General features: G+C 47.1%; 3 protein-coding genes across 3 annotated transcripts; 1 reads left to right on the plus strand and 2 right to left on the minus strand.

Moving 5' to 3' along the window:
• Nucleotides 1-781: 781 nt before the first annotated feature.
• On the plus strand, nt 782-4,805 carry LOC100281288 (uncharacterized). The gene is made up of 5 exons (NM_001367955.1): nt 782-1,002; nt 2,138-2,498; nt 2,719-2,806; nt 3,584-3,716; nt 3,860-4,805. Exons 2-5 carry the CDS (start codon nt 2,157-2,159, stop codon nt 4,617-4,619), a joined length of 1,323 nt encoding a protein of 440 aa, NP_001354884.1. The 5' UTR covers nt 782-1,002; nt 2,138-2,156; the 3' UTR covers nt 4,620-4,805.
• A 2,003-nt stretch (nt 4,806-6,808) lies between these two features.
• On the minus strand, nt 6,809-8,306 carry LOC542464 (anionic peroxidase). The gene is made up of 3 exons (NM_001112019.2): nt 8,027-8,306; nt 7,743-7,928; nt 6,809-7,630 (listed from the first exon to the last, which is right to left on the minus strand). Exons 1-3 carry the CDS (start codon nt 8,291-8,293, stop codon nt 6,989-6,991), a joined length of 1,095 nt encoding a protein of 364 aa, NP_001105489.2. The 5' UTR covers nt 8,294-8,306; the 3' UTR covers nt 6,809-6,988.
• Nucleotides 8,307-10,431: 2,125 nt separating this feature from the next.
• LOC100194034 (Peroxidase 12) lies at nt 10,432-11,960 on the minus strand. Its single transcript, NM_001139095.1, has 3 exons — nt 11,670-11,960; nt 11,375-11,560; nt 10,432-11,265 (listed from the first exon to the last, which is right to left on the minus strand). Exons 1-3 carry the CDS (start codon nt 11,925-11,927, stop codon nt 10,642-10,644), a joined length of 1,068 nt encoding a protein of 355 aa, NP_001132567.1. The 5' UTR covers nt 11,928-11,960; the 3' UTR covers nt 10,432-10,641.
• Nucleotides 11,961-14,008: the final 2,048 nt, after the last annotated feature.

Below are 14,008 nucleotides of genomic sequence, written 5' to 3' on the forward strand. Positions count from 1 at the left end.
CTGAAGACGACAGCAGCAACACCATCTGGCAATGCTGAGAAGCTCCTCCGAATTCTCAGACTAGACATGCCGAAAGCGAAAGCAAACAAACCACACGCGCCTTTGTACCTGCACCATTGCTCCCATCCCATCATGAGCAGATGCACAGCAGCAGCACGATTCAACAATTCAAGGTGGCGCTCAAGTGCAGGTGCAGTGCAATGCAGTGCAGGTGCAGGACGAATCGTGTCTGGATTCAGCGGGGCAGGCAGGGAGGGGCATCGTCTTTCCTTTGCTCCTGGATATTTGCCTTGTTGTGCTGTCCACATTGGATTATGCTTTGCTCACCTCTTGTGCAGTGCAAAGTGTGCGTGCCACTTTACTTCAAAGTGGATTCTCTTTTGTCCTGTGCTGTGCTGTGGCCTGTGCCCCGTGTGTAGTAGTGCCAGACTGCCAGTGCTCTCAACACTCCACTACGGTACCTCAGCAACAATGAACTGCTTGCGAATTAACACTAGGAATATACTACTGGTAGGAGTAGACCGTAGTTTTTAGAGCTGATCACTGTTTTTAGAGCTGATCACTGATGAAGATGAAAACGGCAGTAAACAGGGGCCAGACCGCACAAAGGAAGGAAGGAAGGCGGTTTTTTCGGACGTGGCGTGTCCACTCATCTTCTCACCTCTTTCTTCACGCTGTTTTGTCCTCTCCTCGCCTCGCCCGGCCCCATCCATCTCGGCATCTCGCTCGTCGTCCTCCTCTCCCCTCCATAAAATCCGATCGGCAGCTCCTGGCCGCTGCCCACTCCTCCCCGCTCTGGCTCTTCCTCGCGCCTCGCGCGCCCACCCACCTTCACGCGCTCTCCCAGCTAGATCGACCCCACTGGCAATCGCGCAGGCTCCCCTATCCCTTCCTGTTCCTTCAAAAAGACTGGACTGGATCTTCCCAGAGTTCCCGTTCGGAGAGCCGCCGGATCTTCTTCGACGAGGCTTCGATCTGCTGCTCTCCGTCGGCGTGTTGGGGGTAAGCAAGCACCCCGATCCCCTGCCCGTGCTCTGCTGTCAATTCCAGGTTTCAGATTCAGCTGCGCGTCCGTACGCAGACACTTTCTTGATTTTCCGTTTGCCTTCGCCGACGCTGCGTTCCGTTGCTCAATTTGGCTCCCAACCGAAGCTGTCTCCTTAACTTGGAATTTGTTGGCAGAAAAACAAGCATATATTTTTTTTATACGCCCCTCGTATCGTATCCTAGGACTCTACAAACCCCTGCCATGTCAGTCTTATATCTTAAATATATCCTAGCGCGCGGCCTAAACAACATGCTGGTTAATCCACAGCTCAGAGGGCTATGGTTTGGAGCCCGATTCTTTTTTAAAGACAAAAAGGGTTAATTTTGCTGACCCTGGTTGTTTTCTGCAACTACTAGGTCTAATAAAGTGTTCTGTTGGCCTTTCCCCATCGGAGAGGTTGTGCCCCCCGTGGTGATCTAATCTCAGCATGTAGTACACGACAAGAACAAATAATTATATGGTAGTCCGACGACCCTAGGCGAACTTCTAGATTATTCAAGTTGGTGTGGGATTACTCCAGACTCTTGGACTGAGATCGACTGACATCACATGATTGCGGGTGGCCCTCTCCAATTTTACTGAATTATTATTGAATCCCAAGGTGGATGTATATACATGCAAACGATTACCCGCTTTTGGTCTAAGAGCTCTTCTCACCATACTCCTCCCTTTCTTTCCCCCTTACCATTGTGTATTTGTTTGCCATATTAAGAAATTTAACCACAGAACAGGAACTAATAGGATGTTTGGTTTGAGGAATGAGTTAGTCTATCATATTCTCATTCTTCACCTTTTTGTTTGGTTTGTGGAATGGAATAAGTTAATCCATCACCACCTCATTCATCATAGTTAGTTAGTTAGTACTAATATGAGGAATGAGATCATTCCCAAATTTAAGGAATGGATTACATGATGTACCACCTTATTTTGGATGGAGTGATTCCTCAAACCAAATACCAATCTGTAAGTCATCTTCTTTTGTGCCCCTGTAGTGTGCTCGTCTTCATAGAATCATACTACTCTGAGTTGCATCTTGTGCAGTTCCTTCTGTTGGTAATGAGTATTGACTGCTGCCGCTTGTTATTTCAGACTTGCACCTTATCCGAAGATGTCTTTTCGGAGCATGGTTCGTGATATAAGGGAAAGTTTTGGGAATATATCGAGGCGGAACTTTGAGGTGAGAATTCACCACAGAGGGAAGTCTCTTGGGTCTTCAGGTGACTTGCAAGACAGGCCTGCTGAAGTTCAGCAAAGCAGGTGGGCTAGCCTTCCTCCTGAGTTGCTCTGCGATGTGATGAAAAGGTTGGAGGAAGATGACAGTAGCTGGCCGGATCGCAAGGATGTTGTTTCCTGTGCATCTGTTTGTACAACCTGGAGGGATATGTGTAAGGATATTGTTAGAAGTCCAGAACATTGTGCAAAGCTCACATTTCCAGTATCTCTTAAGCAGGTAATGAGTGGGTTCAGTGAATGTTTATGAATTGTGAATCCTTTCCCTCTAAATTCACCTTGCCTTTGCTGAAATTCTCTCATATCACCTAATATTGGTGAGGAGCGGGGGCATAGTTTTAGTTATTCAGATTTAGAACTCTTAATTAACAAGGAAACTCTCTGTCCACGAATTCTGTTTCCTGTCTTTCTTAACACTTGTTTGAATTTTTCTTGTTCAGCCTGGACCCCGAGACGGGGTAATCCAATGTTTCATAAAAAGGGACAAATCAAAGCTAACGTACCGGCTCTACTTGTCCCTTAGCTCTGGTAAGTGTCAACCTATTGTCTTCACTTCAGAATAACAAAGTCAATAGTCTTTTGTTTGTTTGTTGAAACTCATGTCTGTCCCATCAGTTTTCAATTTTGTCCTTGAAGGAGAACCATTGGGGTCATTTTCAGTACATTGAAAAATATCGTTCCACTATTTTTTTTGTCTTTTCTGAACCTGATAATTCAGGAGGCGACTAGAAACCAGCACTACTTGCCATTACAACTTTATTTAAGTGGGAAAACTGTGATGTAAAAGAAGACATCAAGTACAGGATGAAGCATCTATGTAAATGGTTGAATAATTGTCCAAAAACATGAATATTTCATAAAATTAGACTTTCTTGCCTTTTACATTAGTCATGGTGAGACTATTATTGGCTCCTGTACCATGGGTTTGAAAATGACATGGTTAGTATATAGTTCGGATTTTGTATGACTAACTGGAAATGTATCATGGCTTAAGTGTCGCACTGTCACCATAGTAGAATGTACCGTGCCTGCTATTGGTTTCTTGTCATTTTTCATGTTATCGTCCAGGCAAAAGTTATGCTGCTTCAGTTACGTGCATTACATGCGAATGCAAACTGCAAACTGATATCTAGTTTCTTGTTGTGGCTGCTTGTACATGCCTTCATTGTCGATGACTTAGTAAGCATATATATCTGCTACAAAAGATTTTAAGTAACACTCTGTGACTATAATAAGAATAGAGCAGGATGGCTTCTTGGGATTGCTACATATGCAACACAGTGATATTTCTGCTGGATCTTGTAGGTGTGCTTGATGAGAACGGGAAGTTCCTGCTAGCAGCGAAAAGGAGCCGCAGGATGGCGCACACGGAGTATGCAATTTTTATGGACTCGAGGAATTTCTCCCGATCGAGCACTGGCTACATTGGGAAGCTAAGGTGAATCTTGTTTGGCAACAATCTTCTTCCCTTTATCCTCTTTGTCGCTTAATTGGATTACTACATTAAAACCTGACACAAGCATTCCCTCAACAACAACAACAACAACAACAAACTGACACAAGTTATGGATGGCATTGCAGGTCAAATTTCCTTGGAACTAAATTTATCATCTACGACACACAGGCTCCGTACAATGGCGGGAGAGTTTGCACACAGGAACGTGCCCCCAGCCGTCGGTTGTCTTCCAGGAAAGTTTCACCAAGAGTTCCAAGCGGCAGCTACCCCGTCGCTCAGGTGAACTACGAGCTGAATGTGCTGGGAACCCGAGGGCCCAGGCGGATGCAGTGCGCTATGCATTCCATCCCCGCATCAGCGGTGGAGCCCGGCGGCGTGGTGCCTGGGCAACCGAAAGAGCTCCTCCCGAGGCTGTTCGACGAGTCCTTCCGCAGCACCGCAACTTCCTCTTTCTCCAAGTACTCCGTCGCGGACAGCTCCATGGACCTGGGCAGCTGCCCGTTCTCCGAGGTCGAGGTGGGCGGGGGAAGTCTGCGAGAAGGTGACGAGTCGGAGAAGGAGAGGCCACTGGTTCTGCGCAACAAGGCGCCGAGGTGGCACGAGCAGCTGCAGTGCTGGTGCCTCAACTTTCGCGGGCGCGTCACCGTGGCCTCGGTCAAGAACTTCCAGCTGATAGCTCCTGCAAAGACGCAGCCGCAGCCGCAGGCCTCCGGCCCCCCGCCGCCGCCGCCGCCGTCGTCGTCGTCGTACCATGACCCGGTGATCCTGCAGTTCGGCAAGGTCGGGAGGGACATGTTCACCATGGACTACCGGTACCCGCTGTCGGCCTTCCAGGCCTTCGCCATATGTCTGACGAGCTTCGACACCAAGCTGGCCTGTGAATGAATGAATGAATGAATGAATGAACGAACGAACGGTGAGAGAGTCGTTCGTTTTATGTGTTCCAAAGTGATAAGCATTCTGAGCCTTGGCATGTAAATAATTTAAGAAGTAGGTGTTTGATTCAAGTATTGTATTGTTTCGTGAGACAAGACAATGTTGCTTCTGAAACCTAAAAGTGTTTCTTGGTCAGTGAAGCAAATCTACTAAACTAGCTGCCTGCAATTATTTATTCTTGTCCTGTTTAATTTTCAGTTCAGTGAGAGGATTAGGATTATTTTAGTGTATACCTGCACTGCAGTATGCACATAGCAGGCTTGCAGATGTAACCTGTAGGCGAAGGAAGATGATCGGACACATACATGGCAAGTGAGCCCTGCTAGATGGACCTACACGATCCGTAGTGTTTCTGCAGGTGCACGATTCATATAGTACCGATACGATATAGGCCTAGTGCTGTGTTTGGTTCACCAGTCCCACAAGATAGGCTAGCACGAGCACGGTACAATACGATTAAATGGTCCGCACGATTAGATACAACTTAGATTACTCATGGGTATATATATGATTGTGGTGTGTATATGTGATTGTAAATTGTTATAATTTTAAACATAATAAATTCACGATATAATATATATATATATATATAAAGATCTTTTATATTTTTTTGATATTTTAAACTAAAATAGTGATATTACGTATTATAGTGTAGTGTCAATAGTGCGGACACGACATGATTATTAATAGTGTCGTGTTTAATAGTACCATGTCTAATCATGCTATTCAGGGACGTCTACCCATTTAGCTATCTATACATACACATTCCATCTGAGCCGCACCTGTCAGAGCTGACCCAGCACCGATTCCCTTTGTCCTGTCAAGGAAGCTGCATTCAGCAACCAAGCCAATCAAACGTCACGAGACTTTTGACTTGGTTTACACGATCGGAAAGAAAAAATTTCGGCCCGCAGCGAAAAACAGGAAATTTCCGAAATTTCGGAAATTCTAATTCAAAAATCAAATAGATTTAATTTTTTTAAAACAAAAATAATATAATTTATATTAAAAACGCCAATTTCGGAAACATATGTATTTTCGGACCCCACCGAAATCAAGTAAATTTCGAAAATTCCTGTACGAAATTGTAAAGCCCTCGCCCGAGGTGCGGGAGGCAGCAAAGAACCTCGTGCACCTGTGTCACTCCATCAAGGAAGGGCTCCACCCGCTGGAGCGCCAGAGTCCGGGAGATGTTCCACTGGATTGTGCACACCCGCACCGAAATCCTTGACTGCTTGATGGTCCTTAATTAAGTTTAGTTAAAAAATGAATAGAAATATAATTCGATTCTAATCGATTTGATTCTTAAATTTTGTAGTGTAAAATCTAGATATTGCAAGCCCGTTCATGATGTCGCTTCACGAAGCATTTTTGTCAAATGCTGCAGTGGTAGATTTTATCTGCATTAGCAACTACTGCACCATATACATGTGTCTTCATTAGACCAACTCCAGCAGTGTGCCTCTCCGTATCCCTAAAACGCGCGGCCGACACATTCTCTCTCCTCTCCGTATCCGGCTCCGTTTCCAGCAACACTCCCCATCCCACTCCGCATGCAGTCTATGACACCTGGGCCCCGCCAGCAGGCGCGCGCGCACGCAGAGAGTTGCGGAGAGGAGAGAGAAAGTGTGGAAATGGGGAGCGCAGGGACACGGCGTCCATTTTGCGGAGAGTGATACGGAGTCTGCTGGAGCGCGCAACAGTGCCTCAGACCGCGCAAAATGGGGATGCGGAGTCGGATACGGAGTCTTGCTGGAGTTGGTCTTAGAGGCTTCACCTTCTGTTTGATAAATTGGTTTCTTCATTTTTTGCATTCCATTTTCTCTTCTCTGTTTGCTAAATTGGTTTCTAATACTATCTGTTCCATTCTTTTCATCAGGTTTGATGTTGTAATGCCAGTCACTTTGGTGCTTAGTTCATGTTCGATATGGTTAGCGTGATAGCGTCTGTGCCAGCACAGGAAATGGACATGTACGTAATCACAAAGGAGATGGCACTTCATCATCTGACATTGACCACTCCACCATTAGCTTATGTTGGCTTAGCTCATTGAACTGCTGCTTGTTTCTCCCCATCCTGTTTTTGTGTGTCTAGACTTTGTGTTTCAAATGAACACATCAAATGCATGCTTTGCTGCTGATATTGTTAAGACATATAGATGCTCACGCGTTGGTCTGCATGGTAATCACGGGGCTGACACAGGAAGATATACCATATTGATGGGTAGAAGAATGCAAACTATACCGATGATGCAGCAAGCCTTATTTCAACAGAATCGAAGGAGACCAGAGAAAAAACAACAGCAGCTAATCATCATTTCACGCGTCGGCCGCGAGCCCCTCGTCGCCGGCGGTGGTCTCGAGCTGGTGGGCTGACGATGAGACATCTCCGAGGGCGGTGTTGCGCACGGAGCAGTTGCGGCGGATCTCTCCCGCGCTGCCGGTGAGGATGTCCATCTGGCTCATCTTCACCATGGACCTGGCGAACTGGTCGAAGAAGGCGGCCTGGTTGAGCGCGAAGCGGGTGGCCGCGCGCTTGGTGTCCGGGTGGTTGATGAGGCCCTGGTCCGACTTGAAGAGCCCCTGCTTGGCGATGAGGTCGAAGTAGTACTTGTTGTCGAAGGCGTTGGGCGTGCGCACGTCCAGCACCTGGGTCACCACGTTCCCGCTGGGGTCGCTGGCGCACTTAGCCGTCAGCCTCTGCCGGAACGCCGGGTCCATGGTGCCGTCGTCCGCGTTGGGCGGCAGCCGGTCGCTGAAGGAGACGCAGTGGCCGCGGCCCACCGTGTGCGCGCCGGACAGCGCCACCAGGTCCGCCTTGTCCAGGCTCCGGTTCTTGAACGACTCGATCAGCGTCGGCACGTCGAAGAAGGGCGCCGGCAGGGTGCCCACCAGGTCGCTTGACGCCGGCGCCAGACCGTCGCGCCGCCCGAGAGGAACCTCGAAGAAGGGGCCGCCGGACTGGAAGGACAGATATATATATATATAGGGTGTGATCGGACGACGACGTACACACTAGCTAGTAGACTCCCAAGTACGAGACAGTCTACTCGATGCAAGGTGATCGACTTACCGCGACGACGGCGTCCCTGGTGGCGAGCGTGGTGATGTCGGCGCAGGACACCGTGGGCCCGCAGACGGCGTGGACGGCGGCGCGGATGTCGTCGATGAGCTTGAGCGCCTCGGGACGCAGCGTCTGGTTGGGTACCTCGATCTGCTCGCTGTTGGAACCAGACAGGAGGACGGACGCGTCGCAGCCCTGATCGATTAAACCGACATGGCACTGTGTTCGTCAGCATCAACGTAGTCGTACGTACGTTAGATAGCTAGCAGGGCCGGCCGGTGGGTCGTTATTACCTGCGGGAAGCAGTCGTGGAAGAAGATGCGGATGAGCCCCGCGGCGATGCCGATGTCGCGGCGGAGGGCCTCGGCGACGTGCCAGCGCACGATGCCCTCCACCGACGGGCAGGAAACGTCGTAGAAGCTCCAGGAGAGGCCATTGGCGATGGGCTCATTCACGGTCACCGTGGCCGACGAGAGGGCGGCGGCGCACAGCGCCAGCAGCACGAGGGCCACTGGTCTACTACCACTGGACCTCGCCATTCTGCTCGCTTGCGATTGCATATAATTTGTGAACAGGCCAAGCAAGAGACAAGGTGTTGTAGTATGCGTTATATATTTATATGCTCGATCTGTTGCTGTTGGATCTCACTTCTCACAATCCTCATCCAGACATGGTGTAGTAAGTCTTCGATCTGCTGCCCATATCATATGCTTAATTATATGCAACTTCGTTGCAGCTTCGTTCCACATACACTGCACACCCACCTACTAATTATTCGATCACTGTTATATTCCCTCAGTTTTTTTATTTGTTACGTTCTATTTAAAAATTGAACTAGTGGGTGACAAATATTCGAAAACGAAGGTAGTATTAAATACTACACCCTCTCTCGTAATATAATTTATTTTAGATTAAACATATATTCATTAGTTAATGTATGAATATAATTTGTAGGTATATCTATATTTAATATCATTTATTTGAATGAGTACGGAGGGAGTATTATATACCACCTATCTATCTATCTCTTGCTCACTCAAGCTGACCATTCTTGCATTGCTTCGGTTTCTTTAATTTGTCATGCAACAAGTTGATGCATTTCTCTAACGATGTTGTGTAGCTGTACACTCCACTGACCCGGCCCGGTTGGAAAGCTAGCTAGCTGCATGCCTTTTCCCTTTCGTTTGAAAAATTCATGATAAGTTTTAAATCATCCGAGTTTGTTAATTAGGAAGATGAGATTTGGATGAGATAGAGATGATATATAATACCTGCCACTTGCATTGCCACGTGCAGTTCTCATCTTCTATAGCACTGCCAGCGCAGGTATATAGTCGTTAATCTAGCTTGACCAGCATCAGGTCAGCCAGCCAGCATGGCTTCATACTTCCTTGCGAGTCCCAAAGTCAAGCTCACTGTTCATTCACTCGCAACATTTCCTTTTTTTTTTTTTTTTGGAACGAGATTATTACTCTGCTTTTAGGAAATCAAATAAAATTCTAGCACCCACACCACACACACGAGCTCCACTGGGGACACCAGTTTACAAAAGAAACATAAGTGAAACAACATCCATCTACACACTAATATTAGTAGGAATAAAAGCCTATGGCACCCCTTCGATTTTAGATCACTACAATATCAGATCCCGGCCCTCTCCATCAATCGGATGAAAATTATGAATCCAGTTCTCCATAGCTTCCAATGTCTTCTCCAGCATAGATCCTTTGACTTGAGTAACACCCTCCGGTTCTATAGAAAAGAGATAGAATCATGCATGATCACAAATGTACCGCTAGGAAACTTTTTGTTTCAATCGTCATCTTGTTTCGATTACCCAAACTAGCCCACACTAGGCCTGCGAGCAGAAATAAGCGCGAAAGAATCGAAATACATTTGACTTAGATCCCATCCAGTTATCAAATAAATAAATTGAAAGGGAAATATGTTATATGACATTTCTAACTTAGTTTTGGTGATTAACGATCAACACAACCTCGACTACTACTAACTAGTCTGCTAAGTGCACAATTGTAGGTTCATAATAAGTGCCAATTTGTAGAATCCAACTCAACTTGTAGCTCAAACAGAGGCAAAATAGGGCAAATCTTGGATGAGGTGGGCTATTACTAGTTCAGTTGTCCTTAGAAATATTTTTGAACACCTTAGAGGCTTTGGATCGAGAGATTTCAAAAAAGATGCATTTGGGACTGAGTTTGAGTGTGAACCAAGACTGAGTTTTATAATTAGACTATAATATTTAATACTCAAAATTGACATTCAAATATCCAATATGACATGGACTAATTAAACTTTAGTCAGAAAACTAAACATCCTGTAATGTCTTATTAATATAGACCACTTAGAGTCAAATTCTAAATTTGGCTGGACCTCTATAATATATCTATTAATTCCAGCAGTGGAAAGCTGGACGCTAGCTTTCTCGTGTAAAGAAGGGGACTGCTTCATCCTCCACGAGACACTCGTGGCCTCGTGGGAGTGGGACATGTAATCGCTATTTACAGGGCAAAGAAAATGCAAAAAAGGATAGAGAGATAAAGGATTGGATACCACGGTCGGTCGTGTCCTATATTTATGAAGGGTGTGTGAGAGGCATTTCCCATGGTCGTAGTGGAGTCCGAATGCCGCAAGAATTTCCGTGTCCCTTCGTATGTAAAGGCTTGGAAATCTTTCATGTGGTAAATGAAGTGCCTTTTTCACGAGAAATGAAGAAAAAAAATATAAGGAGAGAGTAGTGCACGCGCCGTACAGATAGGACAAGGAGAACTGGAGAAGCAACAGCAAAAGACAGGCTTCCATGAGCCACACACCACAACAGTCAGCTCTTGGCTCTCGTTCTACTCGCAACTCGCGCTCGCCACCCATTTATTGTAAAACAAAATTCTAATCACGCGTCGGCCGCGAGCCCCTCGTCGCCGGCGGCGGTCTCGAGCTGGTCTGCTGAGACGACGCGGGCGGCGTTGCGCACTGCGCAGTTGAGGCGGACCTCTCCGGCGTTGCCCGTGAGCACGTCCATCTGGCTCATCTTGACCATGGACCTGGCGAACTGGTCGAAGAAGGCGGCCTGGTTGAGCGCGAAGCGCGTGGCGGCGCGTTTGGTGGTCTGGTCGTTGATGAGGCCCTGGTCCGACTTGAAGAGCCCCTGCTTGGCGATGAGGTCGAAGTAGTACTTGTTGTCGAAGGCGTTGGGGGTGCGCACGTCCAGCACCTGCGCCGCGCTGGCGTCCTTGGCGCACTTGGCCGCGAGCGTCCGGCGGAACGCCGGGTCCATGGTGCCGTCGTCGGCGTTGGGCGGGAGGCGGCTGGTGAAGGAGGAGCAGTGGCCACGACCCACGGTGTGCGCCCCGGAGAGCGCCACGAGGTCCGCCGTGTCCAGGCTCCGGTTCTTGAACGCGGCGAGCAGCGTGGGCACGTCGAAGTCGGGGCCCGGCAGCGTGAAGACCTGGTCGCTGGACGCCGGCGATAGCCCGTCGCGGCGGCCGAGAGGCACCTCGAAGAAGGGACCCCCGGACTGCATATGCATTGTTTTGTTGTGTTGTCAGCTGGTTAATTATATTATAGTACGTGGGACGTATGTACGTGTACGTCCCTGCCGCGATGCATGGGCGTCGTGTGCTTACCGCGACGACGGCGTCCCGGGTGGCGAGCGTGGTGATGTCGGCGCAGGACACCTTGGGGCCGCAGGCGGCGTGGACGGCGGCGCGGATGTCGTCGATGAGCTTGAGCGCCTCGGGACGGAGCGTCTGGTTGGGTCCCTGCTTCTGCTCGCTGTTGGAACCAGACAGGAGGACGGACGCGTCGCAGCCCTATATGCATGTACAGTATAGATTGGTACGGTGTCAATCTCATTCTCATCATCAATAATCACCGAACGAAGAACGACGTACACATGCAGTCATGCACGTACGCACGTACCTGCGGGAAGCAGTCGTGGAAGAAGATGCGGATGAGGCCGGCGGCGATGCCGATGTCGCGGCGGAGGGCGTCGGCGACGTGCCAGCGCACGATGCCCTCGACGGACGGGCAGGACGCGTCGTAGAAGCTCCAGGAGAGGCCGTTGACGATGGGCTCGTTCACGGTCACCGTGGCCGACGAGAGGGCGGCGGCGCAAAAGGCTACAAGGACGGCGGCGGCTGCTACTACTCTACTACTGCTGGCCATTTTGCACTTCATTTGCAGTACTGCAGTGATGGGTGGTGCGTGCAGTGGTGGTGTGTGTCTTCCACGATCGAGTCATATTGATCATATATATAGGCGCGCGGATGGAGGCATTATATTGTGCATGCATTGCATCGGCCCATCTAATAATCCGTCCACCTTTTCCATTTTATATATATAGTTGCATCGATCGCATCATCGTCTTGCATTTGGACTAGAAAAGATGGATCTCTAGTTCAATGGTGGTAGGTGGTGATTAAAGGTAACACACACCGGCTCCCCCACATGTTTTTTTGACCATGTTGCTGTCTACCAGTGACATAAACATGTTGTTTGCAACGTGACATGCATATGCAGTTAATTTCTTCACTAGCTAGGCCAGTTGGAAAGGTACGTACTAGCCGCCATCCTTTTCCTTTTCATATTCGGATAAGTGCAAGTTGAAATCTTAGGTTAACCATCGATTCCTTGTGAGTTGTGACGAGGAAAACAAATGACACATAGCTAGCTAGCTAGTGTGGACGCATGTGCGCGCGACTCTCAATGCAGCATTTCCTTGCCAAACTTTTAAAGATATATAGGCATGCATGTAATGTACGTACTTTGTTCAGCAGACTAGTGGGTACTACAAAACTAATACAACCACACACACTTCCCCCCGCTAAAAAGAAGACGTTAATTAACAATGAGCACCATAGTAATCTGTGCTCTCTATCATGTCAGAAAGTTATAATGAAGATCAAGAGGAAGAAGATAAGGTGGTTAAGTTGCTGTCGAGTAGCATGCGTACGTTTTTTTTTTCTTTATTTCTTTGCGTGTATTTGTATGAACTTCTTCCATCTTGTTACATTGAACTCTTGCATGTTTTAGTAGGTCTTTAACATGTATTCTAATGTCTAGCTTGAGGTGTTAATCATCTAGATCACCACTTTGCCTCAATCCAATGCAAGTCCACGTATGCATCCGTTGAACTATATAAAAAACACTAGCGAATAATGTTAGTCCAAATAATTATGTTGCCCATGAAACACTAGAACCTTACTTTAAATGAGTCTTCGACGATTTTCCTTACAATCTTCTCCTTTGGTCACTTATTATGACATGACCAAAGCAAGTAAATAATAAATAATCCCCAAAATAGAATTTAATCTACTTGATAGGATGCAATACAAAGACAAGATTATGTGCCATTGAAAGATATAGCTTGAATTATTGACCGATTGTAGAATGCAAAATCTTTATTTATATATGGTTAAACAATTATATTCAAAAGCAAAATTTGTCATTTATTTATTGTCAACGAATAGCAAAAAAAACTCCCATCAAGGAGTGAAAGGTCCAAAACAATGTAACCATGTTGCTCTTTCAAAATTTCAATAGATCTCCAACAACTGTGGGTCTGGTTTCTTCCGGTATACGGTGGCGATCACACATTAGGCTTAGTTATTGTGATCTCACAAGACTATAGCTATGTGTACACCAAAGACGGTAAGCATCGATTTATTTTAAATAGGTCCTAGTCTATTTTTATGAAATCTATCATAGAAAATATTTATTTCTGTACTAATCTCTACTATATAAAGCGTCAGTTTTCACGGTTCCATTCTTGTCGTACACCAAACACCACGCACGAAGCGCTTAGGTCATGTGTTTACTCCCACTCCCCGCGTGATAGGCCGGCACAATCAGCCCGATCAGCCCACACGCTGCACCTCCCTCCTCTGTCCTTCCCTCTTGTCGTGCATTCGCTGCCCTCCTCTCCCCGTCACCACCTCTCTCGCTCGCTCCCGACATCCCCACTATCGCTAGCCCCTCCCCTTGATATCTCTTCTCGTCCTCTTCCTTCTCTGCCCACCCCTACTAAAATTAGTGAGAGAAAATATAAATTTTACATAAATACTTATGATAAAAAATAACAATATTTTGTTTTTATGTAATCATTGTGCTCTAACATTTTATTGAATAAATTATGTAGGCGTCACAATGCGCAGGTATTGTACTAGTGTATGTTTTAAGTAAAGAAATGAATACGAGAATACTTTATTTTTGATGTTTCTGTGCTGATGCGGATCTACTTCGTCTAAACAAGATCAAAC

The sequence above is a fragment of the Zea mays genome, chromosome 2 (genome assembly GCF_902167145.1).
Source record: "Zea mays cultivar B73 chromosome 2, Zm-B73-REFERENCE-NAM-5.0, whole genome shotgun sequence".
Taxonomy (NCBI): Eukaryota; Viridiplantae; Streptophyta; class Magnoliopsida; order Poales; family Poaceae; genus Zea; species Zea mays.

Coding starts and splice junctions, on each gene's coding strand:
- LOC100281288 (NM_001367955.1), top strand. CDS start 2,157: ATGTCTTTTCGGAGCATGGTTCGTGATATAAGGGAAAGTTTTGGGAAT. Junction 2,807..3,583: donor CTACTTGTCCCTTAGCTCTG/GTAAGTGTCAAC, acceptor TGGATCTTGTAG/GTGTGCTTGATGAGAACGGG. Junction 3,717..3,859: donor GGCTACATTGGGAAGCTAAG/GTGAATCTTGTT, acceptor ATGGCATTGCAG/GTCAAATTTCCTTGGAACTA.
- LOC542464 (NM_001112019.2), bottom strand. CDS start 8,293: ATGCAATCGCAAGCGAGCAGAATGGCGAGGTCCAGTGGTAGTAGACCA. Junction 7,929..8,026: donor TCCACGACTGCTTCCCGCAG/GTAATAACGACC, acceptor TTAATCGATCAG/GGCTGCGACGCGTCCGTCCT. Junction 7,631..7,742: donor CCAGGGACGCCGTCGTCGCG/GTAAGTCGATCA, acceptor CTGTCCTTCCAG/TCCGGCGGCCCCTTCTTCGA.
- LOC100194034 (NM_001139095.1), bottom strand. CDS start 11,927: ATGAAGTGCAAAATGGCCAGCAGTAGTAGAGTAGTAGCAGCCGCCGCC. Junction 11,561..11,669: donor TCCACGACTGCTTCCCGCAG/GTACGTGCGTAC, acceptor ACATGCATATAG/GGCTGCGACGCGTCCGTCCT. Junction 11,266..11,374: donor CCCGGGACGCCGTCGTCGCG/GTAAGCACACGA, acceptor ATGCATATGCAG/TCCGGGGGTCCCTTCTTCGA.